Raw genomic sequence first — 26,926 nt, 5'->3', positions numbered from 1 at the left:
ACAAGTTCAGTTAATATAAAAAAATGGAGGAAAAAAATAGCCTTTACTGAATTACAGCTCTAAGACTAGAAAACAATATATACAAACAGAGATAAACAGTCTTCCAGGGTCACATGAATCTTACCTAGGCATTTTAAATCCTTTCTGGAACAATGTCATATATAAATGAGAAAAATACCTTGTCCTTTTCTGAGAAGAAAAATAGAAATATATATACATACACACACACACACAGTACCAAGTATCACTCCAATTTAATTCAACAGTAAATAATTATAAACTTTATGTTTTGACTTTGAATAATGTTTAGCATTATTGGAAAACCCAATAAAGTTAGAAGACACTATTCCTGTTCTTCTGAGAGAATGTCAGACAAAGGAACTTAGCTTTGCACTAGCGAATGACAGAAACAACCAGAAGAACAAATGGGACCTAATTAAACTTAAAAGCTTTTGCACAGCAAAGTAAACCACTAACAAAATGAAGACAACCTATATACAGAATGGGAGAAAATATTTGTAAATGAAATGACCAGTAAAGGGTTAATATCCAAAATATATAAATAGTTCGTACAATTCAACATCAAAAAATACAAACAACACGATTTGGCTATTATTTTCATACACGCTTCTGGCAGTACGCAGGGAATACCACACCCTTTAAAGATGAAGAAACAAAGAACTTAGAAGAACAGAATGCCAAATATAAATACTAAATTTATCGCTTATAAGCTTTAATCATTATAAGAAAACTTGGGGGCTCCTTAAAATGCCACCGTGTTAGAATACAAATAAAATATACCCTGCACTCACATGCTGTGGGTGGGTTACCTACCCAAGTAATAATGGTAGATGTCAGCTGCAGAAAAGCAATCAACCCATCTTGCTCCTTCTGGGTGATACCACGCGAAGGGAGGTGACGGTACTGGACACTATCTGCACTCGGAAGATCCTTCCGGAGGTGCTCATGGTAAAGCATCAGGGAGTGAAAGAAATGTTCCCAGGAAACAGGACTGCCACCTGCTCCCTGAATATTTTCAACTGTAAAGAAACAGCACAGAATTTCCTTTCAAAACTGTCTAAGTACTTGCTTGGAAATGGAGGGAGAAAATAAACATAAAACAATACATTTTGTTTGCCTTTATCCTAGATATGTTGTGTGTTGAAAATCAGTTAGAAACCCTCTGTAAACTAGAACTCTGGATTAATTTTTCCCTGGGACTAAGACATGGGTGGTGCCCATGCAAGTACAAAGGTAAATTACTCTGGACGTCAGGTGCCCTGCCCTGCGTGTGCTCAGTCATGGCCAATGCTTGGCAACCACGTGGACTGCAGCCCACCAGGCTCCCCTGTCCATGGGATGTCCCAGGCAAGAATACTACAGTGGATTGCCATTTCCTCCTCTAGGGGATCTTCCTGATCCAGGGATCGAACCCACATTTTCTGCATCTCTTGCACTGGGAGGCAGATTCTTTACTGCTGAGTCACCTAGGAAGCCCTGGATGTCAGTTACCTACTTCTAATCCAGGACGTTTCTCCATGTTGTCATCTAGCTATGCAGGGCTGCTTTTCCCATGAGCAGTTCCCAAATGTTGAGCTTAAATTAAATTCCCAAAGAGAGAGATAATTACAATCTTGATTTGCAGATTACAGTACTCTATTACATACTAAGCACTGAGAGTAAAGGCCTAGCAGACAAGACAAAGAAGCCTTAACAAAATGGTTAAAACCCCAGTCTTGGAGTCAGGCAGATCTCAATTATGGCTTGCCTATGCCTTGTAACCTTAAATTCCTTCACTTTGCTAAACCTGTTTCCTCAAATGTAAAAATGAAAGTAATCTACCTGACACATGTCTAATAAATATTTATTTCTCTTCCCTTTTGCACTATATTCGGTGCGGTTGGTGGTTTAGTCACTAAGTCATGTCCTACTCTTGCAACCCCATGGGCTGGAGACCACCAGGCTCCTCGGTCCCTGGGATTCTCCAGCCAAGAATACTGGACTGGGTTGCCATTTCCTTCTCCAGGAAATCTCCCCAACCCAAGAAGCGAACCCAGGTCTCCTGCACTGCAGGCAGATTCTTTACCAACTGAGCTATGAGGGATGCACACTGTTTTTGGTATAACCAGACTCAAATCTGAGGAAACGGGGGAAAAACTGAGAGAAAAACTAAGAACAGAAATTTAGAAAACAAGGACTTCTGAAGATAAACTAAAGAAATCAAAGTTACGTGGGAAGGGTACATACCTTGTTTTGAGCACCAGATGTGTTCTTGAAAATGCATATTAACCCTCAGTTCTTAAATTGTAATGTATTTTATAAAGCAAATGGTAACACTCTCCCCTCTTTGAGACCATGATCAAAGCATCATCATACATAAAGCCAGCAGTGTGCTTCTCTATTATAAATGTATAATGTATACGCCCAGTAGAACCCAGCACAAATAACCAATATGCTTTAATAGGTAGAAGGATACTGAATGTCATGACAAACTTAGAAAACATCTAGATTTTTCTTACCATGACTGCTCCCATTGACTTTGAGCAGGCTGAAACAGTAGTGGGCACACTGGGGCCCACTGGCCAGTCCCTGCAGCATCTTCAAGTAAGGAATATAAATAGTTGGAGGCAACAGGTCGCCCATTTGCCTAACAAACTTTGACAAGACAACCTGAAATACGGAAAAGCCAACAGTTTACATAAAGCATAGCTTAACTTTAAGCCAACATGGACTAGCCAATAAAGACTACATATGAACCAAAACTAAGTACTCTCATTTAACTTCCCCCAAGATAAAATAATCTGGAATTCTATTTATGAAAAACTGCATTTCCAAGTTTATCATTAGTAACTTAATGCAACTACAGAATATCTTTGTGAACCCAACGTACATCTAGGTGCCACAAACACGAACAACTACTCATATTCTAAATATGTAAAACAATTGAAGAATTTACTCATCTAAAATTAACCAGCAAATTCAAAGACATACTTAGAACCCAGAGTTCCTAAACCCCAGTAAAACTGAGTACGAAGATCTAGGAACCTGGAAGAATTTTTGATAGTAACCTAAACATACTGTTTTATCTTGCCGATATATGTTCCTATACTCCTGTTCTCTAAGTTCACTTCTTAAGTTTCTCTTTTCTCCTGCTTAAGCCTTAAATCTATTATCAACAACTAAATATATTACTTAGACTAATTAGTTGGAACTCAAACCAAAAATGTTACAGATCTCTGGAAATTTTTGTTAAATATGTTGCATTTAACAATGATCTTATGATCATATAGAAAAATATCCTTATTTTCAAGAGATATTAACTTAACCAATGAGAGGTGAAAAAGTCATACTGCCTATAATTTACTTTTAAATAACCCAGCAAAAAAAAAAAAAAAACAGTAGAAATAACAAGAGCAGAAGTAAACACAGCAAGATGTTAACAGCTATTAAATTAAGATACTGGGTGTTCACTGTAATTATTCTCCCATATGTCTGAAAATCTTTATAATGGAAATTAATCTCTAAAAATTTTTAATAAATCCTTCCCTGAAATATATTTTTTAAGTGAGGAAAAAAGTGAAACAATAAATATAAGAAATACAGTTTAAAAAGGGGCGTCTTGACCTTTGACTCTTAGCACAAATGGAAATATAGTACATGGCATGAAACCATTTAAAATAGAAAATTGCAAAAAGATGAAGACAGATATGGTAATCCCTCTTATTTGCTAATGCATAACATATTTTAAAAGTTAATATAGGATAAAAAATGAACTTTGTCCTACATTATCTACTGACTTATAGGCATTCTGGCATTAATTATAACTCCTAAGCCTTTTTCTTTTAGTATTTGTACTTCTCCTACCTTACCCAACTTGCTAAGAAAGATGGATATTCATTGTTATGTCTATAGAGGACAGAATAAGCTAATAAATATTAATTTTAATTAGTCATTTAGTCACACTTATTTAGTGACTCACAATGAAACTAGACACTTTTCTACATCTACTGATTCAATACATAGCTAGTATCTAATAAAAGGCTGACTGTAGAAACTTTGAAATGATCAGATCAATTTAAGAGTTTCCATTTCCTTAAATAAGTATAAACGCCTAAAGGTTACAAGTGTTCATTTTGCACGAACAGCAATAACATGAGGAAAATACCATTCTTCATGTTTTTATGATTTCCAAGGTAAAAAGTAGGAAAACCAAGAGCTCACCTGGCGTTGAGGGGGTCGCTGATGAGCCACCCCAAGATAAGAACCCAGGATAGTGGAAGTCTGAAGAGGCTCTGACGGACACCAGTATTCTAGCGCAAGCTCCAAATTGAAAGGATTCTTTTTATATAGCTCACCGATCTGCAAAGTGTAAACAAAAACTGTGTGAAAATGTCTGTAACTCAAAAACTACTTTTAAATAAAAAGTTACATTTTATTGAATTCACCTGCATGTTTAAGATATTAGGCCTGAAACTTTCCAAAGATAGGGAAAAAAGATCTGAAATTTTCCAAAGTTAGGGGAAAAGTAACAGAGAGAGGGAGATGATGATCCAATATAACAACTTACCAAGAGCATTAAGTGTTCCAGATCCCTTCTAAGCGAAATGGGGGGATCGTTCCCCATCTGCATACTCATGTGAATCATTCGAGCATCTTCATCTGCCCGATTCCTCAACTGCTTCACCTATGAAATTTATTACAGGCAGTTCATAGTAAATTTATTATATGGGTTAACAATAATGAAACAGAAAATCAGGCAACTAAGTTATTACATAAAAGAAAAATATTGTTTAAATATCAACTCCACTTTAGTCGTGGAAATGAATATACCAGGAATTTTATTACAATATTATTATCTATGATTTCTAAGATCTTAAAACTCAATGCAATTCCCACTATAGATAATTTAACTACACTGTTTCTCAATTACTGACATTTTGGGCAGGGCACTTCTTCACTGGGTTGAATGATTCTGAACATTACAGGATATTTATCATTCCTAGTACTACTTAGTAATTACCAATACCAATACTACAGTCAATATTAGTCTAGACTAATAATTAGGAAAAAGTTAAAGCCTTAACCATTTCTAAAGCTTCAGTTCCACAAATATAAAATGAAAAAATTTCTTTCTACTCAAAATTTCTAGCATGTTAGTCTATCATGTCCTTCAAGGCTGATGAGGTCTGAAGTTATCTGTTAAATTCTCCTGGACTGTTCTAGTCTAAGTGAGCTATCCTTAGCCTAAAAAAGCCACAGCAATTTACTGTCTTCACCTTTGTTTACTTCCTATTACTATATATATTTTCCTGTGTGTATCTTATTTCTCCAACTAGACAATATATACATTCTTTGCTTGCAGGGAATGAGTCTCCTACTTATTTGTCTTCTTCACAATTCCTAGCATAGTTACGTGGAACACAGGAGAAACTCAATGAACACTTGATTCATTACAGCATGAGTAAGCACTTAACTGGAGAAGGCACTGGCACCCCACTCCAGTACTCTTGCCTGGAAAATCCCATGGATGGAGGAGCCTGGTGGGCTGCAGTCCATGGGGTCGCTAAGAGTCGGGACACAACTGAGCGACTTCACTTTCACTTTTCACTTTCATGCATTGGAGAAGGAAATGGCAACCCACTCCAGTATTCTTGCCTGGAGAATCCCAGAGATGGGGGAGCCTGGTGGGCTGCCGTCTATGGGGTCGCAGAGAGTTGGACACGACTGAAGCGACTTAGCGGCAGCAGCAGCAGCAAGCACTTAACTCTTTGTTTGCTACCATTCCAGGTATTTTTTTCCACTTGTGTTTTTTAAGATGTATCGTATCAGAACTCCACATCAGTATTACAAGTGTAGACAGACATACAGAGCAGTTTTATAGGACTTTACTAACCTCAGATATGCAGATGACACCACCCTTATGGCAGAAAGTAAAGAGAACTATAGAGCCTCTTGATGAAAGTGAAAGAGGAGAGTGAAAAAGTTGGCTTAAAGCTCAACATTCAGAAAATGAAGATCATGGCATCTTGTCCCATCACTTCATGGGAAATAGATGGGGAAACAGTGGAAACAGTGAGATTTTATTTTGGGGGGCTCCAAAATCACTGTAGATGGTGACTGCAGCCATGAAATTAAAAGACGCTTACTCCTTGGAAGGAAAGTTATGACCAACCTAGATAGCATACTCAAAAGCAGAGATATTACTTTGCCAACAAAGGTCCATCTAGTCAAGGCTATGGTTTTTCCAGTGATCATGTATGGATGTGAGAGTTGGACTGTGAAGAAAGCTGAGCGCCGAAGAATTGATGCTTTTGAACTATGGTGTTGGAGAAGACTCGAGAGTCCCTTGGACTGCAAGGAGATCCAACCAGTCCATTCTAAAGGAGATCAGTCCTGGGTGTTCATTGGAAGGACTGATGCTAAAGCTGAAACTCCAATACTTTGGCCACCTCATGCGAAGAGTTGACTCATCGGAAAAGACCCTGATGCTGGGGAGGGATTGGGGGCAGGAGGAGAAGGGGACAACAGAGGATGAGATGGCTGGATGGCATCACCAACTCGATGCACATGAGTTTGAGTAAACTCCAGGGGTTGGTGATGGAACAGGGAGGCCTGGCGTGCTGCGATTCATGGGGTCGCAAAGAGTCGGACACAACTGAGCAACTGACCTGGAACTGGACTCTCTTTTACTTACTGCCACCACTTTCTTGGCACAAAATGGCACACAGAAATATGCTATGAAGGAACTGTCTGAAATGGCTCTAAGAATCCCTTTCTGGAACAAAGCTATAGCTCCAGCACTTTATTTAAATGTAACCTCACACTAGAGGTGGGCAGGGCCCTTGGGCCCTATTATTGAAAAAAAAGAAAAAGAAAAACTAACCTTTGCATTAGTTACTTAAACCCATTATCTGTATCTATGTGCAGGTCCATTTACACACTATAATTGTTTAAACAATTATCTATAAAACTGGAGATTCTCCACTATGCATCTTTCAAATCATATATAAAAAGCATTAAATAAGGCAACCTTAACACTGATTCCTCAGGATAGCACGGAGTTAATAATTTTCTCACCACAGAAGCATTTTCACTTGCTTACTACTTTCTCATTATAAACCACTTTCAATGTCAAATATTACTTCCTTTTAGTTTGTTCTCAGTTAATGAGTCTTATATTATCTTCTACCACTCTTACTCACCCTACATTATTACACTTACCTTCATTGGCATAAGTGCCAAGAAATCTGTAATGAGATTGTGGACTCTACGAATGTAAAATTCTTCCTGATAAAAGTTTTCTGACACCACTACAGATTCAGTGAGGAACAGGAAAACGTTGTCAGCAATTGCAAGCTCTGCCATTGCTTCATCTGCTTCTGTGAATTCAGCCAGAGCTAGAAATGTATTTAGAAAAACAGCACATGGAGGAAAAGTTACTAGATTATAATACTTCATAATATTCTCTTGATAATTCAAAATTCAGATCTCTTCTCAACCTTTCGTTTGTGTATATTTTGAGTTAAACACGAAACAAGACAGTGTGTAACTGTAATTGACTAATAAACCCCAAAGAACTACCAAAAATGTGCATTAGAAAACCATCTGCTCTTCACAGTAACATTGAGTGATTTAAAAAAAAAAATAAACACTTAACAGATGTATGATGTAACACAAATGTAGTCAGAAAGCTATTATCAAAATATTAACAAGTTTAAATGATGCCAAGGCTTTAATCTCAATGAAATGAACTGGATCATTCAGCAAAAGTCTTCAGTCGACAAGTGAAAATCAAAAACATGGCCACTTAAGCAACTCTATTAATCTGGTAAACAAGTAGCAAACACTGAAAAACTAAATAAATCTTAACCTAAAGACAAAGTGGTCTATTTGTAACATTTTTAGCTTTCTACTTGCAAAACTTTAAACAGATAAGTGAAAAAAGAGAAAACAAGTATAAGGAACCTCCACATCCCCAACACCTAGCTACAATAGTACCTCTTTACCATTAAATTTATACCATTTATATCTCCATGCATTCTTCCTCTGCACTTAATTTAGACTGAAGCAAATACCAGACAATTTAACACTACACTTCTAAGCATACAACTCAAAATGGCACTTAAAAAAAAAAAAGGAAAAAAATTAACCACATATGTAATGCCATTAGTATTTTGCCACACAATTCAGTATCAAAACTCCAGTCAGTGGTCAAATTCACAACTGTCCCATAAATGTTATGAAAGATTTTAGTTTTGTCTTTTTGCTTCTTCTCTTTAGGGCAATTTGTTTGTTAGAATCTGTATCCAAATAAGGTCTACACACTGCAATTAACTGATGTATCTGTAGGCTCCTCCTACATCTTCTTCATTTTTCTCTTGCCCTTTATTCTGATGAAAAAAACTAAGTCTTATACGGTAGCATTTTCCACCTTGTGGTTTAGCATTGCATCCCAGGGGTATAGTTACTATATTCCTTTTCCTCTGGTTACAAACTGATAAGTTTGATCTTAAGCAGCTTAATTAATCACATCCCATTTTTTCAGTAAAAGTGTATCAGGGGCGATGCTGCATCCTTCCATCGAAAGCTACACTGCTGTTCACTTCTTTCAAACTTTAAAACTGCTGGTAATTTTGTGATAATCTGGCTTTGGAAAATAACTGTTAAATAGCTTATTCTGTTTCACTCTCATAGAGACCACATATAATCTGTTACTTAAGGTACATTTTCAATGCCTTGGGATAGATATAAACCAGGATATTCTCAACCACAGGAAATGAGATTGGTTGGTTTTTCTTTTTTTGTTTATGGACTGTCTGGCATTTTGAAATAAAGCCTGTATATCTACCCATATTATACAAACTCCTTGAGAACAAAATAGTTTCTTAATTATTACTACTAATAATAATAATTACTGAAATGGTTAATTAAATATATAATAACAATAATAATTAGTTCCAAGTCTTCACTTGAATTCAGGAATACTAAAATTAAGAACTACTTTTTAAAGACTACTTAGGTAATAAAGTACACTAATATCATAATGTAAAATGAGTTTTAATGTCTCAAAACAGTATACAAAAATTTTATAGTTTAATAAAACTCAAAATACACTTTTATAAAATAATGTAATAAACACATTTGATAAAATTTACAGATGTCTGTAATAAAAAGTAGAAACCAACTCTTCAAAATTCAGATCTTGGTAAAACTTGTCTGGATTATTTCAAGAAATCACCATTTCTGCAATATAAGATAAGTTATTCATTTTTTCCAGTAATTTTTAAAATATAAATTAACAGAAAAAAATCTGTATTTAAAATGTTCATTCAGTCAGTTCAGTTGCTCAGTCGTGTCCAACTCTTTGCGACCCCATGAATCGCAGCACGCCAGGCCTCCCTGTCCATCACCGACTCCCAGAGTTCACTCAGACTCACATCCATCAAGTCAGTGATGCCATCCAGCCATCTCATCCTCGGTCGTCCCCTTCTCCTCCTGCCCCCAATCCCTCCCAGCATCAGAGTCTTTTCCAATGAGTCAACTCTTTGTGTGAGGTGGCCACATTAGAATGTCCCTAATTTCAAAGGTTATGAAAGGATATGAGCATGCAAAACCAAAGAGATTAAGTAGCCAAAGATCTAGAACTTGAAACCAGGTCCACATTCCTAGACTATTCTTATCTACTATTCAGTAATGAAGTACAGCATATTCTATGTGCCTCTCAAGATTAGGGCAATGGTACAGTAATTTACAGTATATGAATTTAATTAACTATCACAAAGCTACTTAAGAGTACATAGGGTCATTTTATGCCCCAAAAGTACTGAAATAAGACTCATAAATGAAGAGGCATAGTTAAAAAACAGAATTTGTACATGAATGTAAATATCTAACTAGCCTTTTATCAGCTTTAATATAAAAAACACTCAGCCAAAGAAAAATCTGTAACACAAAAAAAGCTTTCCACAGCCCACCTGGGAACAACATGAGACTAGTGAGCAAAATGTTCTGGAATCACACAATTGATAAGATACTGGAATCTGCTGAAACTCTACAACTAGAAAACTGACGTGCATGCTCAGTCACTCACTCGTTTCCCACTTTTGCAACTCCAGGGACTGTAGCCCTCCCACCAGCCTCCTCTGTCCCTGGGATTCTCCAGGCAAGAGTACTGGAGTGGGTTGCCATGGCCTCCTCCAGGGGATCTTCCCAACCCGTGGATCGAACCCATGTCTCCTGTGTCTCCTGCACTGACAAGCAGATTCTTTACCACTGTGCCACCTGGGAAGCCCATGGACTATAAATTTTAAAAAAACCTTTCCAAATTTACCATAAAAACCTACAGAAGTGACAATTTCAGGGGCTTCAAATGACAACAAAAGCTTATTTCTAATCTTGTTATAGTAAACCACTAGTATGATGATAAACCACGTGTATGATGAACACACACAGCAGAAAAGGATATGCTACAGTAGAAAATTGTTAGAAGTCAGAATTCCACATCCATTACTGACTGAACCAAATACCTCCTAATACATTGCATTTTTAAATCATATTAGTTTTTAATCTGACACAATGTGAGAAAAATTTGTTTGTGAACAAACCCAAGAAGAACAAGTTAAAATACATATATGTATGTTATACTGTCATTTTCAAATTTCAAACTCTTGAGGAAAAAAGAAGCTAAAAGAGAATTATCACTAGCTATAAGAAAGGGAAAAAATTTTTTGAATAGTTTCTTTTGAGAGACAAGAAAAAAAGGAAAAGATTCATTCACCACAACTCTTAAGTATCTCCCTAGGCTCATGTTTAGACGTGTCAAATGTCACACCTTTTCTGAAACAGTAAATGCAGATACGTCGTTTCTCATAAGAAAATGACCCACAAGTGGTTTACCTGTCACATCGGGCAGCTGGGATATCCCCCTCAAGGCCAGGGCCCAGGCAAGTCTCACTGTGGCTTGCAGCCCTGGCAGCTTCCAAGGCTGTGAGTCTTGAAGGCGAGAGTGAATCGCTGCAATGTATTGTCTCTCTGTCAACAGTGGAAGTTGATGAATCATATCTGAAAACAAAAATAGACACTATACCAAAAAGTAGAGAAATTTTCCACTTTTGATGTATAGGAATGATATCTAAGAATAACAAAGTCAGAGAATCCCTATAAAAAAAGACTAATTAAACATTAATCTTTGAAATAAGTACACTATTGTAAAAACTGTACACAAACTAAAAATGAAAGAAAGACAATAATCCTAAATTTTAGTTTCATTACTTTCAGTGTTTTTTTTGTTTGTTTACGGGTTCTACTAACAAATTTGAAAAAAGTTAAACAGCCACTCATTTTTTTCTGTGCACAACCAAAATATAAACCAAGGTTAAAGATTAAAGAAAGATACTTTTACGAGATAAGTAATAGCCTGAATTTAAAATATTAAAAAGAAAACCCTGATCAAAACAAAGCATGCCAATTGCAAACATGCATCTAGTCTGATTATAACATAAATGAAACAACCAAATAATTAAGGTATTTTCAATTATACTATGGGACTTCAAAAAAGCACAAGACCCCAAATAAATCTAAAATAGTGGGAAACATCACTGATCACCTATGAATTTTATTTTACTTCATTGTTTTCTTATATTTTGTTTTGATGTCATTCTGTGATTAACTAGTTCAGTGGTTCCAACCTTAAACCAGGAAGAACACTTTAATTTTCTGTATTTTTAAAGTTTATGTCTACTATTATACATGAATTAGTAATTCACTATTCCCGTTAAAAAAGATATTCAGAAAGATCAACAAGTGATGAAGATGAGATAATCAAAATAAGTACCCTAAATGAATACCAAGCCTATGAAACTTCCCAGGCATTCATTCTATTTAGCATTTCAAAGTTCCAGCTTACAAACTTCCATTAACACAGCCAACATCTACTTAATTCTGTGCTTCATTTCATTCAATACAGGAAATCTGACCAATGCATTAACTGGCAGCGTTCCTATGAGTAGCACGGGTCAATGGACATGAGTCTGAGCAAGCTCCAGGAGATGGTAAAGGACAGGGAAGCCTGGCGTGTTGCAGTCCGTGGGGTCGCAAAGAGTCGGACTCGACTGAGCAACTGAACAACGAAGCACAGGAGCTGCTTGTGATGTGACATGATGTATCAGCCGACAATCTACTGGAGGTACAGAACAGCTGTTTTAAATAAGCCTTTGCTAACGGCTAAGGATGACCTCCAAAGACGAATGGGAACCGTCTGTGCTCTTCACATATCTAACGAAAGCAGACTGGGATGATACAATCATGAGCAGACAGGGGATAACTGTTGGAATGATTACAAATATTTATGACATTAAATGGGCTTCCCAGGTGGCGCTAGTGGTAAAGAACCTGCCTGCCAAGGCAGAAGACGTAAGAGAAGCAGGTTCAATCCCTGGGTTGGGAAGATCCCCTGGAGGGCATGGCAACCCACTCCAGTATTCTTGCCTAGAGAGTCCCATGGATAGAGGAGCCTGGCAGTCAAAAGGGTCACAAAGAGACATGACTGAAGTGACTTACCATGCACGTGTGACATTAAATAGCAATAATCTTCCTTTGTCAGAATCACTCTTAAGATCCTCAGCTCTAAGCAATAACTGTTTATAAGGTTGGTGTTTAAGTTGTTTAGTCGCTAAGTCACGTCTGACTCTTTTGTGACCCCAGGGACTGCAGCCTGTCAAGCTCCTCTCTCCATGGGATTTCCCAGGGAAGAATACTAGAGTGGGTTGCCATTTCCTTCTCCAGGGGATCTTCTCGACCCAGGGATCAAACATGTATATCCTGCATTACCAAATGGATTCTTTACTGCTGAGCCACCAGAGAAGCCCATTTACAAGGTTAACAAGAGAAATTCTACCTACTTCACAGAAAACAACATCAAAGGTCATATGTTACTAAAAATTATACTCATCCTCCCTTAGAATGAAAGGTTTAAAACGTGAATAAATAATAAACAAGCAAGTTATGCATGCTTAATTCACAAACACACTGCAAATCCTTTAGCCACTCTTCCATTTCAAAATCCCAAACGATAAAAGAAACATCAAACGGGGTTGAAATTACTTTCAAAATGTGATCTTATATCTAAATATTCAAATATGGATGAATTACACACAAAAGAATAAACTATACAATTTATATTTTAGTTGTTAGACTGTCACCTTTCTTAACTGTCATCTCCACAATTAAATCTGATTTTTTTAAATAAATGTATTAATGGATACAAAGTTCACTACCATCACGTTCCTCTGTGTTTTCTTCTATAAAGCTGCTATCGAAGCAGTACAAAAGCGCCATAAGAAGACCCAGGTTCACTGCATCCAATGAGCCATTGGCCTCAACCGTCACTCTTTCCAAATGTCCAATAAGGAGGAGAGTATCATCTTTGCCTAAAGGTGACTGGCAAGCCCAGGCAAAAAGGCTTTCTGCCAGAGACTGCCTGCACTCCTTGATAAGATCAGAAACCTAGAAATAAAGGTGAAGTTGAATGATTATCATTATAAATGAATTACTATGAAGCCTGATCTTATTCCAAAGTGTCAACTATCTATTATAGAGGTGAACTAAATAAATGTATCTGAGTCCGTAAAGGACCCTAAATCTCAACTCTGCAAGTCTGAACAAATCCTAACTCCAGTTTCCTCTACAGGATAACCAATTTCTTAAGGCCTCATTCTAGAAAAAGTGCCAGCATGGCACATAGTGACTAGAAAGAGGCTGAAACAAGTGCAAGCCAATTTCATGAACTGACCACACTTCAATATGTTATTAATTTTCCTACGCATGTATTAGAAGAATGTTCTGGTTGACATGACTTTTCTGCCTTCAAGATTTGACACAGACAACTATGAACTGACGCATCGAACACTTACCTCTTTCCGATGTTTTTCACTACCCAAACCTCTCTCACGCTGCAGTTTCTCAAACTCATTGTTAACATCAATCTGTGACACCAGAGTAAGAACTTTGTAAGTCAATCCTTGCTCCATCAGCTCATCAGTAAACCGTGTGGTCATAGAAACCAGCTCCGGACTGTGATAAAAAATCAAGTTACAATGAATGATAGCGTTTAAACTTCCTCATCACATGGATATAGCAAATACTCTTTTGACAATAATGTTGGATAACTGGAAACAACCAGGATGAGTTATAACCTAGCTCTTTTCATTCTTTTCAGATCACTGTGTTTCAGTAAACTTCTAACCATAAATAACTGAGTAATATTTCATTTGTAAATGAAATAAAACAGGTTTAAACCATTGTGTTATTCCTGGCACAACAAGGGAGGGTTTATTACTCAACTTATGTTATACACTTTACTTCAATTATACATACCAAAGAGAAAGTTTTGTTTCTAAAATTATAATTCTTCAAGCAATTTCTAATTAAACCCTGAAATCCTAGAATGCAAACAGACCTGAGTTCAAGGGTCCATGTCTTTCCTCGTCGGGACTGTACCAAGGCTTTCAGGGAATTTGCAATGCACCGCTTTCCATCCCAGTATAAAAGAACAGCTACTAATCCTCTGGTGAGGCCAGGAAAATGTGGCTGTTGGTGCTCTCCTGGAAAAGGAAGGTGAGAAATAATTTAGGAAATAAACATGTATGTGTTTAGGCTGCGACAAAAATCATGATACCAATGCTCAAAGAAATTATGAAATCTCAGGGTCATGTATGGAAGTGAGAGTTGGACTGTGAAGAAAGCTGAGCACCGAAGAATTGATGCTTTTGAACTGTGGTGTTGGAGAAGACTCTTGAGAGTCCCTTGCACTGCAAGGAGATGCAACCAGTCCATTCTGAAGGAGATCAGCCTTGGGATTTCTTTGGAGGGAATGATGCTAAAGCTGAAACTCCAGTACTTTGGCCACCTCATGTGAAGAGTTGACTCATTGGAAAAGACTCTGATGGGGAGGGCTTGGGGGCAGGAGGAGAAGGGGACGACCGAGGATGAGATGGCTGGATGGCATCACTGACTCGATGGACGTGAATCTGAGCAAACTCCGGGAGCTGGTGTTGGACAGGGAGGCCTGGTGTGCTGCGATTCAAGGGGTCGCAAAGAGTCAGACACGACTGAGGAACTGAACTGAAGGGGCCCTACCTCAGGGTTTAAGGTGCTCTACTTCAAACACCTATCCATTGTTTTATTCTCTTTCAGATAAAAATCTTTCAAATATTTTTAAGATTCTTCCCCTGGTAAATTAAATAACCTTTTCTTATGTTTCAACTTTTACTCGCTCTTTTGCACTACTCCCCTTTGAGTAAATCTACTTTGTCTTTTCTGAACCTTGCCCACAGTTTCATTTTCTATGGTTTTCTTCTGCCCTTGGCCCAGTCACTCCTACACTCTCCTCCCTTCTCTTCCCCAGATTCAGCTCACTGCCTCACAGTTCTTACAGGCGACTTCTTCTGTCTGGATGTCCTTTGTCTTCTGAGTGAGCACCTACCCCACCTGGCAGATGTCTAATTTCTTTCAACGACCACTGTAAGCCTCGAGATCTCTGTGGACTTCTCTACAACAACGTGAGGCCAGTTTAAACATCTCCCCACTGGGCCGTCCCCAAACTCTGCATTAACGCACTTAATGGGTCACAAATACTGTTTTCTATGTCTTTCTCAGTTATTAGACTATCAGCTCCTTTATGTATAGTGTACTAACTTCACTTATAATAACTTATAAGCTAGTTGAGGTTTTATTCATCTTTATATCCCTGGAATCTTAACACAGTGCCTGACCCATAATATGCACAGGAGAAATATTTGGTAAATGAAGTTTTGAATTAAACTCACAACTGGAGTATGCCCAGTGAACATCTCCATCACAGAAGGGGAAAATGACCTTAGTCATTCTCAATATCTTACTTCTTTTAATGCAACCTTAGGTCAAAAGCCAGATATTATTCTGGCAGCTGCATGGTTATCGTCCGACATTTTAGACCGTCTTTCAATTAAAATGTCCACCTGGCTTCTTCACATGACTCCCCAGCTATGATTAAAATGAATTACTTATTTTACGGAAATTTCAATCTTTTCTCTATATAGCAGCAGGACAAATAATTTCAGTTTTTCCAGATTCTATAACTCTTATGCTTAAAGCCTCTGCCAACAACTTCCCACTGCAATTGGAATAAAATCCAAACAACTTTCACAGCCTGCAAGACTATGATCTGACTCCTATGACGTCCTTGCCTTCTTTCACTCTCGCCCTCATTCATGATGTTCTGGCCACTGTGGTCTTTGTGTCTTTTGGCAGGCCTTTGCTCTCACCTCAAGCTCTGCAATCCCTGGAACACCCTTCCCCAACAACTCTGGTATCTCGTCATCATATAGGTTCCAGATCGAATGCTCCAATCTCAGAGAGGCCTTCCCTTAGTACACTCCTTACACAGTTCCCTCTACCAGCTCCCATCTCTATCCCACTGCCTTGTTTTACTTCCTTCCTAGAACTCAGTATTATTGAAATTATCTTATTCTTTACCTAGGAACTTCCCTTGTACTTCAGATAGTAAAGAGTCTGCCTTCAATGAGGTAGCTGCTAAGTCACTTCAGTCGTGTTTGACTCTGCGCAACCCCATAGACGGCAGCCCACCAGGCTCCGCGGTCCCTGGGATTCTCCAGGCAAGAGTACTGGAGTGGGTTGCCATTTCCTTCTCCAATGCATGAAAGTGAAAAGTGAAAGTGAAGTCACTCAGTCGTGTCTGACCCTCAGCGACCCCATGGACTGCAGCCCTCCAGGCTCCTCCATCCAGGGGTTTTCCAGGCAAGAGTACTGGAGTGGGGTGCCATTGCCTTCTCCTCAATGAGGTAGACCTGAGTTCAATCCCTGGGTTGGGAAGATCCCCTGGGGAAGGAAATGACAACCCACTCCAGTATTATGCCTGGAGAATTCCATGGATGGAGGAGCCTGGCAAGCTACAGTCTATGGGGTCACAAAGAGTCAGACCCGACTGAGCAACTTCACTCAGTCATGAATATTCTTTACCTATTCATTGTCCGAATCACCCCCTCAAAAAGAAACGCCAAAAAAGCAGTGACCTTACCTTCTTACTCACTGTATGACAAGAAATGCTCTGTGCTATAAAAACGTCTGAGATGCAGTCAGCTATTCTTTGCGAGTCAATGACAGAGAAAAAGTCTATCTTAAAACAGTTAAATTTCCTTAAACAATTCTGACCACTAAACTAAAACCTTCCCATTAGTCAAAGATAAACAAAAGGCAATATTGTGAATATGAAATAAACTGCATCTTTAGAAACTACTGTGGAATCTAAATGGTGTAATATTTGAAATTACATGTGAATAATTTTATATGTATGTACTGCCTTACTATAGGTTAAGTGTCAACCTACCAGCCAAAAGAAGTTCAACAGCTGCCAGTTCTCCAATATCAAAAAGGTCACTGAGGATAAAAGCCTCTTTAATGAGCTGTTCGGGAAGAAGTCGGGTTCCCTGTTGACCCTGAATGGCGACTCCCTCTGTGCTGGCCTTCTGAACCTTCTCATGTTGTTGAACGTTTTTTGGCTACAACAGTAAAAATAAATAAATAGGATCATTTCATGAAAATGGCACATGGAAACAAGGTGTTAAACTTTTACCTAGAGAAGTTCATTCACAAAGCAGTCTGGTAAGAAGACAAACAGTATTTCTTATCATATGATCTACAGTTAGAACTTTATGAGGTAACATTTTACATCCCTTTCAACTTTTTACACTCTGATTACCTTCTCAATAACTATTTCTGCTCAACTCGGAAAGGTTGAGAAATCACACAAAACAGCACCCAACTTTTCAAGTGTCTAAGGAACTTTCCAATCATATCTTTAAGAAGTATAAAAACAATGAATCTTCAAGTGGAAGACAGCAAATGGAAATGAACTGCTGAAGTAAATAGGAGGATTAATGATAGTTTGTTAGTATGTTATTTTAAAATGTAGTCTTATTTGCAAAAAGATTTACCTGCAAAATATTTAACACATAACATAGTATAGAATTACTCAATGGGCCATAAAATCTTAGGTATTTCTACACTGAAAAGGCCATATAGTCATTTAATCCACCTTCTCTATTTGCAGAAGGGAAAAACTGATGCCCAGAGAAGTCAGGTGGCTTGCCTATGGTCATACAACTCTTCAGTGGGAGAGCCAAACTGGAACTCAGTTCAACTGGCTACCAGGCCAGGGCTCTTTCCGGTAGGACAAACCCATAAATAGCTCTTAGATGGCCTTGCTAGTGTATAAAGAAAACTGTCAAACAGCAGGGAAAGGAGTTTCCAAATATGAACCCCCCCACCACTGAAGTAATCTACTCCTCATTGAAAAGTATGTCAAGATGCAGTGATTAACGATATGTAAGAATTAACTCATTCAGTTAACACTACTTACACAATGTTATAAAGAATTAAAATGTTGAAGTGTACCTGGAAATAAATAAAATAATCAACCTTACTAAGCTTAGATGGATTAACTGCAAGTTAGAAATTCCAAAAAGGCTTCTATTTCCGGAATATGTAGACCTTCCAAAATCGTATTCAAATACTATCAAGATACCTGCTAGCTAGAATTAAAAGCTATATTAACTTCCATGGAGAACACAAAGAATAATTGCTCCTAGGAAATTTCCATCTTTAGAAAAAACTTGAATCAACAGACTAGAACAAGTAACATTGCATTTAAATGCATTAAGAATTTTCTTGCTCCTTCAATCTTGAAAGGAAAAAGCAAATTCAAGAAGCAAAAAAAGAAAATCTCCTACAGGGTTTCTGAACAATGAGATGAAGTCAGGTTTGTGCTTCTTCAAAATCATGTCAAGGAGGTGGGCCGCTTCAGGTTGTCTTCTCCAAAGAGCGTTCCCCACAGTCTGCCAAATGTCTTTGTAAGGGCCCCAGAGACTAGCGGCTTAAAGGAAAAATAAATAAAATCAGCATCAAGTAGAACATGCATTTGGAAAAGAAGGCAAAGTTATTGTCTACGCATTTTAGTCACACTCACAGAAACTTTTAAATATAAGGAATTATATATACAACCCAAACATTAATATAAAAGAGTATTAGAATTCACAAGCAATAACACAAACATCATTTTACCCACCTTAATATAAAGTAAATCCTGACTTTAAACTGAAGCATTAGTGGAACCTGGTTTCGTCACTTTATTAGTTATGTGACATGCAGTGAGAAACTAACCTCTCTGAATTTCAGTTTCCTTATATACAAAATAGGGACATCACCTGCTTCTTACGGTTGAATCGACTAAGAATAAACTAAGGAAAACACACAACACAGTGTCTGGCATATCAAAATCACTCAATAAATGTAACTGCCTTTCCTTCCCTCTCTGTCATCCAGAGGAAAAGCAGGAATGGGGGAAGGAGGAACCAGAGTCTGTAAAACTTAGAAGCTGAAAAAAAGTATTTTACTTTGGCTGGGACACTAGCTGTTAAAAAACAGCATAGAAACACAGAATTCTTCTGTAAACTCATTTAATAAAGGATCACATTTTTCTTTGTAAAGATACTAAGAATAAGAAGTAATACTTACAGAGCTATTGCTATGTGCTACTAAGTACGGTTTGAAAAATATGACACAGAAGCCCAAAGTTTCTGTTTGCAAACAATCAGACATAGTACCCCTATATGTTAATAAAGGCTCTGAAAGGGAAACTAACCAAAACCACTCACTCACTCAACTGATGCACTAACCATGGCTCAAATCATGAAGAGTGGGCTGCAAACATGTTTAACTGATATCTAAGAAAACACAAATCCCACTAAAGTCACCAGGACAGTCAGAAAGACATGCAAGATAACTGTAACCTAACTAAATGCATTACAATCTTATGAACAGTGTTGTCAGAAGGCAGCAAAGTACTGTGCAAATTTTTTTAAAGGGATGTGCAAGAAAGTAAAAGTCGCAAAGTCATGTCCAACTCTGTGACCCTATGGACTATATAGTCCATGGAATTCTCCAGGCCAGAATACTGGAGTGAGTAGCATTCCCTTCTCCAGGGGATCTTCCCAACCCAGGGATTGAACCCAGGTCTTCCGCATTGCAGGTGGATTCTTTATCAGCTAAGCCACAAGGGAAGCCCGACGTGCAAGAAGAGGACAGACTAAACCAGTCAAGCTGGAGCATTCATTCATTGTACTGAGGACGTTCCATGGTGCCAGGGACTATACAGCAAGCAGAACAGACAGGATCCCTGGGGTTATGGAACTTATACATTGATGAGAAAGACAGGCATTAAATGAGAATTCAAAACCGAACTAACAGTCTAATGAAAGGTATGATGAAGTAGAGTCCTGTGAGAACATACAAAAGGAAGCATCTAACTTGATGTGATGGGCAGGGAGGAAGTTGTGTGTCAGGTCTTTGCTATGGGGATCTGAGCGAATGGGGATCACTTGTCTCGATCTTGCATAGAGAACAATCACCCAACTCCCAGCTTTGCTTTTCCCATCTTGACTCTAAACTTGCCAATCTTCTGATGGAAAATACAGCATGTCATATAAACTTTCCAGAATAAAATGTGCTCAGGAAATGAGGACCCATGCAGGTGTACTTCCTACTAAAGATCAATTAATTGACATACTGGTTTACATATCTGTCTGAGGGTGAGTAGAGAAAATAAATTACTGGCATCTACTTGACTCTGGATACAACTAACAAATATCACAGCTCCGGGCCTGCGAAGATGAGGACCCGACCCTGGATCCTGGTGACTGCCTATGAGGGGCCAGTTGGATGGTGGCTACCTGACTTCCCTAGAGATCATTTTCTTGGCTCTGTCCAGCTGCTGAGGACCAAGAAGGTTTGAGCCTTGTCTTCCTGGCCAAGATGGAATTCAAGTAGTAGATGACAAAATGCATGTATGCTCAGTCACTCACTCGTATCTGATTCTTTGAGACCTGGTAGACTGTAGCCCACCAGGCTCCTCTATCCATGGGATCCTCCAGGCAAGAACACTGGAGTGGGTTGCCATTTCCTTCTCCAGGGGATCTTGCCAACTCAGGGACTGAACCTGCATCTCCAGCACTGGGAGGCAGATTCTTTACCACTGAGCCACGTGGGAAGCCCCAGAAGACACAATAAACCGGGACAATGGTGTGATGGACAGACTAACTAGAATATGAAGGGTCAGGATCCAAGGATGATAGGTAGGTAAGTTGCTCATGAGGTGATGGAACCTTAAGCAGGATGAGGGCAGGAAAACAGAAAGGCGAGAGCTATTGGTAGAGTCAGAACTGGCTCCTGATTGGCACGGTATGAAGGAAAGTTATCAAAACTGACTTGTAGGAACTTCCTAGTGGTTCAGTGGGTACGGCTCAGTGCTCCCAATGCAGGGGGCCCGGGTTCAATCCTTGGCCAGGGAACTGACTCTCACATTTGGCAACTAAGACCCAATGCAGCCAAATTAAAAGAAATAAATAATTTAAAAAAAAGAAAACTGACTTGTAGGCAAATGTGAAAGTTGCCTTACCACAAGTATTTTTAAAATCTGACAAAAAGCTAACAAAAATAGACTGTCTGTAAAAATAATACTTAATAGAACCTCTCATGAACGATTCTTTGCAGTATACATAGCTTAAATAAGTTCAGTGAATTCTAGAGAAAATTCTACTTCCCTCCTTTTACGGGAAGGTATCCAATAACAGATCAAAACTCCCACCCATTCACTCATTCATCATGGACTAGGTATGCATAAGCTCGCAGTGTAGTGGGGAAGCACACTTCCCACACAGTCACACTTCAGGGCAATCTCCGATATGGGGTAAGGGCCATGACAGTGAAGCACCCAGGGCAAAGACCACACAATAGAGGAAGGTGACCTCGCCGGGGAGATCAGGGAAGGCAAGGATGCACTAAGCAGGGGATGGTTATTAGGCTGAAATGCGAAGGATAAAAGGGGGAGTGGAAGGTGGTAGACATAACACTCCAGGGAAAAAGGACAATACATGGGTTCCCAAGGCAAGAGGAAATGCTGCATTCTCAAACTGCTGAAAATGCCAAGAGAGGCAGAGTACCAAGAGGGTTCGCAAGGGGGGCAAGTGGCACACCATGCAGGGCTGACTAGCTCCTGCTAAGGATTTTGGTCTTACCCTTGAAGATCAAGTGAGAAAAAGATCTCACATGTCTGCTGGACTTACTGAAACAGAAAAGCATGTAAAAGTTGACAGCCGTTTAGGAGGATGGGAACAGACTAGAGAGGCTTCCCTGGTGGCTCAGCAGGAAAGAATCTGCCTGCCAAGGCACAAGATGCAGGTTCAATCCCTGCATTGGGACGATCCCCTGGAGAAGGAAACGGCAACCCACTGCAGTATTCTTGCCTGGGAAACCCTATGGACAGAGGAGCCTGGCGGGCTACAGTCCACGGGGTCACAAAGAGTCTCATGCAACTTAGTGACTAAACAGCAACAAGAGACTAGAGTGGGTAGAGGAGAACGTATGGAAACAGTCAGTGAATACTGATGAATGTTTGAAAGATCTGACTGTGAAGAGGAGCAAGAGGACAGTAATTGGGGTGCAGCATGAAATCAAAAAAGAGGGCAGTTAGTGGAAAGAAAAGGAACAAGACACAGAGGCAAATCGACAAGAGGAGGAAGTAACAGGGATAAGGCTGTAAAGGGTAGGATCTACCTTAGACAGGAAAACAGGGAAACTAACTCAAGGATGTAGATATACCTACCTTTGTAGCTTTAAGGGTGAAAAAGGAGTTCATGCCTTTTGGCTTCTTTCTGTGTGACTAGGAGACTAAGGGATCAGTTGGAGGTTAAAGATTTGATGAGCTTTTGTGGGAAAGGTCTGAAATAGACAATGCTATGAACAGGACAGGGGTGACCAGACAGCCCTCCAAGGATTGTCAGTGTTAACGGCTGCTTACTCACAAGCCTATAGGTCTACTCAGCCAGGCTGACATGGGTCACAATACTAGTAAACCATGCAGCTGAAACTCAAGCATAGATCTTTGAACTCTACAATCTAGTTTTTTCCCTTTCTACAATTCTAAGATGTTTAAGTTTTTTCTTGAACTGTGGTAAAAAGTACATAGCATAGAATTTTCCATCTTAAATGTTTTTAAGTATGCAGTTCAGTAGCATTAAGGACAATCATACTGTTGTATAGTAGAGTGTCTGTTGTACAGATCTCCAGAACTCTTTCATCTTGCAAAACTGAAATTTTGTACCCATTAAACAAGCTCCCATTTCCCCCTCCCTTCAGCCTCTGGCAACCAATATTTTTTGCTTCTGTGAGTGTGACTACTTTCAATCCCTCACATCAATAGAATTACACAGTATTTGTCTTTTTGTTACTGGCTTACTTCACTTAGCAGAAAGTCTTCAAGGTGCATTCAAGTTGTAGTATAGGACAAGATTTCCTTTTAAAAGCTGAATAACATTCCATTATAGATGTACAGACCACACTATTTACCTATTAACTTGTCAATGGGCATTTGGGTTACTTTCTTGGACATCTTCTTTTTATTTTTAATATTCTGGGACTTCCCTGGTGGTTCAGTGGCTAAGACTCCATACTCCCAATGCAGGGGGCCGGGTTTGATGTTTGGTCAGGGAACTAGATCACGCATGTCACAACTAAAGATCTCGCATGCCACAATTAAGACCCAGTGTAGCCAAATAAATAAATAAGTATATATATATAAAAAAATTTCTCCTGACTCAGCTCTTAAAAATGTTTCCTTTCTATGTGGCCAATTAAACACTCCTGCCACAAGGCATTATTATACAATGTATACTCTTTGCAGCTGTTGGCAACAGCAGTTTCCTTCAATGATTTATGTTTAAGAATAGTAACTTATAATGAGTATATACTAAAGAAAAGTATGCTGTTAAGTCACTTCAGTCCTGTTCGACTCTGTGCGACCCCACAGAAGGCAGCCCACGGAAGCCCAGGCTCCCCCATCCCTGGGATTCTCCAGGCAAGAACACTGGAGTGGGTTGCCATTTCCTTCTCCAATGGATGAAAGTGAAAAGTGAAAGTGAAGTCGCTCAGTCGTGTCTGACTCTTCGAGACCGCAGGGACTGCAGCCTACCAGTCTCCTCTGTCCACGGGATTTTCCAGGCAAGAGTACTGGAGTGGGGTGCCATTGCCTTCTCCAAAGAAAAGTATATAACCACACATATAACATGCAAAACTTGTTTTAAGTTTATATCTGGGTGGGAGGACAGGACAGCAATATTAGGAAAGTAACTTCACTGCTAACATTCAGATACATGAAAATACTATGTAATGAAATGAATTAGGTTTTGCTTAAGTAGGGCTTCCCTGGTGGCTCAGACCGTGGAAAACATCTGCTGTAATGCAGGAGACCTAGATTCGATCCCTGGGTCAGAAAGATTGCCTGCAGAAGGGAATGGCAACCCACTCCAGTATTCTTGCCTGGAGAATTCCATGGACAGAGGAGCCTGGTGGGCTGCAGTCCACAGGGGTTGCGAAGAGTCAAGACATGACCAATCGACTAACACTTTCACAAGTAGGTTCATGTAGAAATTTAAGTATCAAAGACTGGCTTCAAGGGGGGGGGGGGGGCTGGCTTTAAATCATTAGCTGTATAACCTTGAAGAAGTTATGCACTCTAAGACTGTTATCTCCAAATTTGTAAAATGATGTATTTAATACCAACCACCCCAGAGTTGTATAATTGGGACTAAATGAAAGCACAACTCTAGGTCTAGTGCCTGGGAGAAGGAGGTGCTCAATAAACAGAATTCATTATTACAAAATAATTTATCGTAGTGGTTCTGGAAGGGTTTGATTTACAAAAGTCAGATTTAGACAAGTTTTCAAAAATATCAGTCATGTGAAAAGAATAAGTGAAAAGTGAAAGTGGCTCAGTAGTGTCCAACTCTTTGCAACCCCACAGACTATACACAGTCCATGGAATTCTCCAGGCCAGAATACTGGAGTGGGTAGCTGTTCCCTTCTCCAGAGGATCTTCCCAACCCAGGGATCGAACCCACACTGCAACGCAGGGCTCCCGCATTGCAGGCGGATTCTTTACCTGCGGAGCCACCAGGGAAGCCCATGAAAATAATGTATAAGCAACAAGAAAAGACTGTCAGAGACAGAAAGAAAAGGCGCCCAGAAAAAGAGTCCTGGGTGAAATGCTCTACAAGCATTTACCACACAGATGTGCCCTTAACTACCCATGAAGCTTAGCACGGCTCACTCAAGGTATTCTAAGCAGGAAATTCTTCATTTACCAGGCACGTTCCGGGCGCCACAGCACTTCTGGCATCCTCGGCCCGCCCGCTAGGCGCCAGCAGTGCATCCCACGAATTGTGACAAGCAGAATGCACCCACTCTTTCAAATGCCCAGGTGGGGACAGGAGTACGGGTGGGGGTGCGGGGGGTAAGCGCCCGACTGAGAATTGACAAGAGAACCCAATCCAAGTCCTTCAAACTTTCTTCTCTCTCTTCCAGATTCTGCCCGTCCCCGACGGTCTACTGCTCCAAAGGGTTCAGGAGCATCCAGGCATGGGCCACAAAAGCCAAGCCGGGAGTCACGGCCCTCTGGACCACCTTCCGGATTGCAGGCTTCATAACCAAGGGACCTCGCTTTCTGTAGAACTACCCATCCACCCACCCGCCCACCCAACCTAGAGGGGCCCCAGAGACTATTTTGAGGTGGGAGTTTTCTTTTTAAGCCTGCGCTCGTGGCTGAAAAATATCTCCGGTCTCCTGGCCCCACTGAAAGAGACTTGCAAGTCCTGCAGGAATTCGGACCGCAGACGCATACTGGGATAGGGAATGGAAGGCACTAGACTAGGCCCTGGTTATGAGAAGTGCCCGTCCTGTTCCAGTGGACCAAGCCTCCCTGTCTCGAGCCTTAAGACCCAATTCTAGGGCTAGAGCCGCAGTGCCGACACGCGCCATTCAAACTGGGGAGGGGCGGGACTCTAGCCCCGGAGCTAAGGACCAGCGGGCACTTATGCACAAGTGGGGTCCTGGACTCTGAGAAAACTCACTGGCTGGGTCTCTCCCTAAAGGACGGGTCAGCACCCTGCCCACAGCTTGCATTCTGCCCCGGCCGCACCTACCCGAATTTACCGCCAACAGCGTCGCCATCTTGGAGGCGCAATAACGGAGCCCTCCTGCCGCACGGAAGCCCCAGAAGAGAGTGAGGCTGCCCGGGGCGACGCCTGATCGGGAAGGTACCACGCTGCCCCTCTCGAACTGCACTCTCGACCGACCCAGGCGTACGGATACTCGAAAATATGCTCTGAGTCACAGACGTCAATTTTCGCTGGGATTATTCCCATTCAAGTAAAGGCGAGGGCAACTAGTTCGGAGACGCAGGGTCCTCGAGTTGACGTCCATCGTGCAGTGCATTTTGGGACTTGTAGTTCAGTTTCTAATGATTCCAGTAGGCTAGCTAGGGACTTCCCGGAGTCCCGTGATTAAGACTCCGTGCTTCCACCGTAGGGAGCGCAGTTCGATCCCTAGTCGGGGAAAGAAGATCCTGCGTGCCACGAAAGTCATCCAAAAGGAAAAATAAATAACAGGAGAATGTTTCCAAAAACAGTTAACTGAACAGAAAAATATTAGTTATTGAAATGACACCCACTTATGATATTATGAAAGCTGTAAATTCAAAAATTCTACTTTAAATCTTCCTTGCATCACTCCCTTACTTTGGGGAGTTGAGTGGGGTGTACGGTGACAAACCTCAAAAAGCAACTTGACCTGTTACAAACTAAATTTTCATTACATTTCATCTATATACCAAGCATATTGTGTGATATAGTTGCATGCAATTAATCATAATTTTTTATTATGAAAATTTCAGATGTGTACAAAATTAGAATAATGAATGCTCACTTTCAATGACTGGTCAATTCCTGTACGTCACCCCCAACATGGGAGATTATATTGAAGC

The 26,926-nt window shown here is 39.9% G+C and overlaps 1 protein-coding gene across 1 annotated transcript in view; it reads right to left on the bottom strand.

Annotated features, from left to right (window-relative positions):
* Positions 1-26,322, bottom strand: part of NUP205 (nucleoporin 205) — an 84,236-nt gene extending 57,914 nt beyond the window's left edge. The window contains exons 1-12 of the mRNA XM_040259948.1: positions 26,088-26,322; positions 18,786-18,928; positions 17,384-17,555; positions 14,456-14,600; positions 13,911-14,070; positions 13,275-13,503; positions 10,897-11,061; positions 7,222-7,397; positions 4,568-4,684; positions 4,222-4,359; positions 2,520-2,670; positions 835-1,040 (exon numbers count right to left, since the gene is read on the bottom strand). Coding sequence (XP_040115882.1) covers positions 835-1,040; positions 2,520-2,670; positions 4,222-4,359; positions 4,568-4,684; positions 7,222-7,397; positions 10,897-11,061; positions 13,275-13,503; positions 13,911-14,070; positions 14,456-14,600; positions 17,384-17,555; positions 18,786-18,928; positions 26,088-26,115 — 1,830 coding nt within the window. The 5' untranslated portion in view covers positions 26,116-26,322. The remainder of the gene's footprint in view (positions 1-834; positions 1,041-2,519; positions 2,671-4,221; positions 4,360-4,567; positions 4,685-7,221; positions 7,398-10,896; positions 11,062-13,274; positions 13,504-13,910; positions 14,071-14,455; positions 14,601-17,383; positions 17,556-18,785; positions 18,929-26,087) is intronic.
* Between the last annotated feature and the right edge of the window lie 604 nt (positions 26,323-26,926).

The sequence above is a fragment of the Oryx dammah genome, unplaced genomic scaffold, assembly GCF_014754425.2.
Source record: "Oryx dammah isolate SB20612 unplaced genomic scaffold, SCBI_Odam_1.1 HiC_scaffold_18, whole genome shotgun sequence".
NCBI lineage: Eukaryota > Metazoa > Chordata > Mammalia > Artiodactyla > Bovidae > Oryx > Oryx dammah.
Note: the sequence above shows the minus strand (reverse complement) of the source record. Positions and strands in the feature narration are given on the sequence as shown.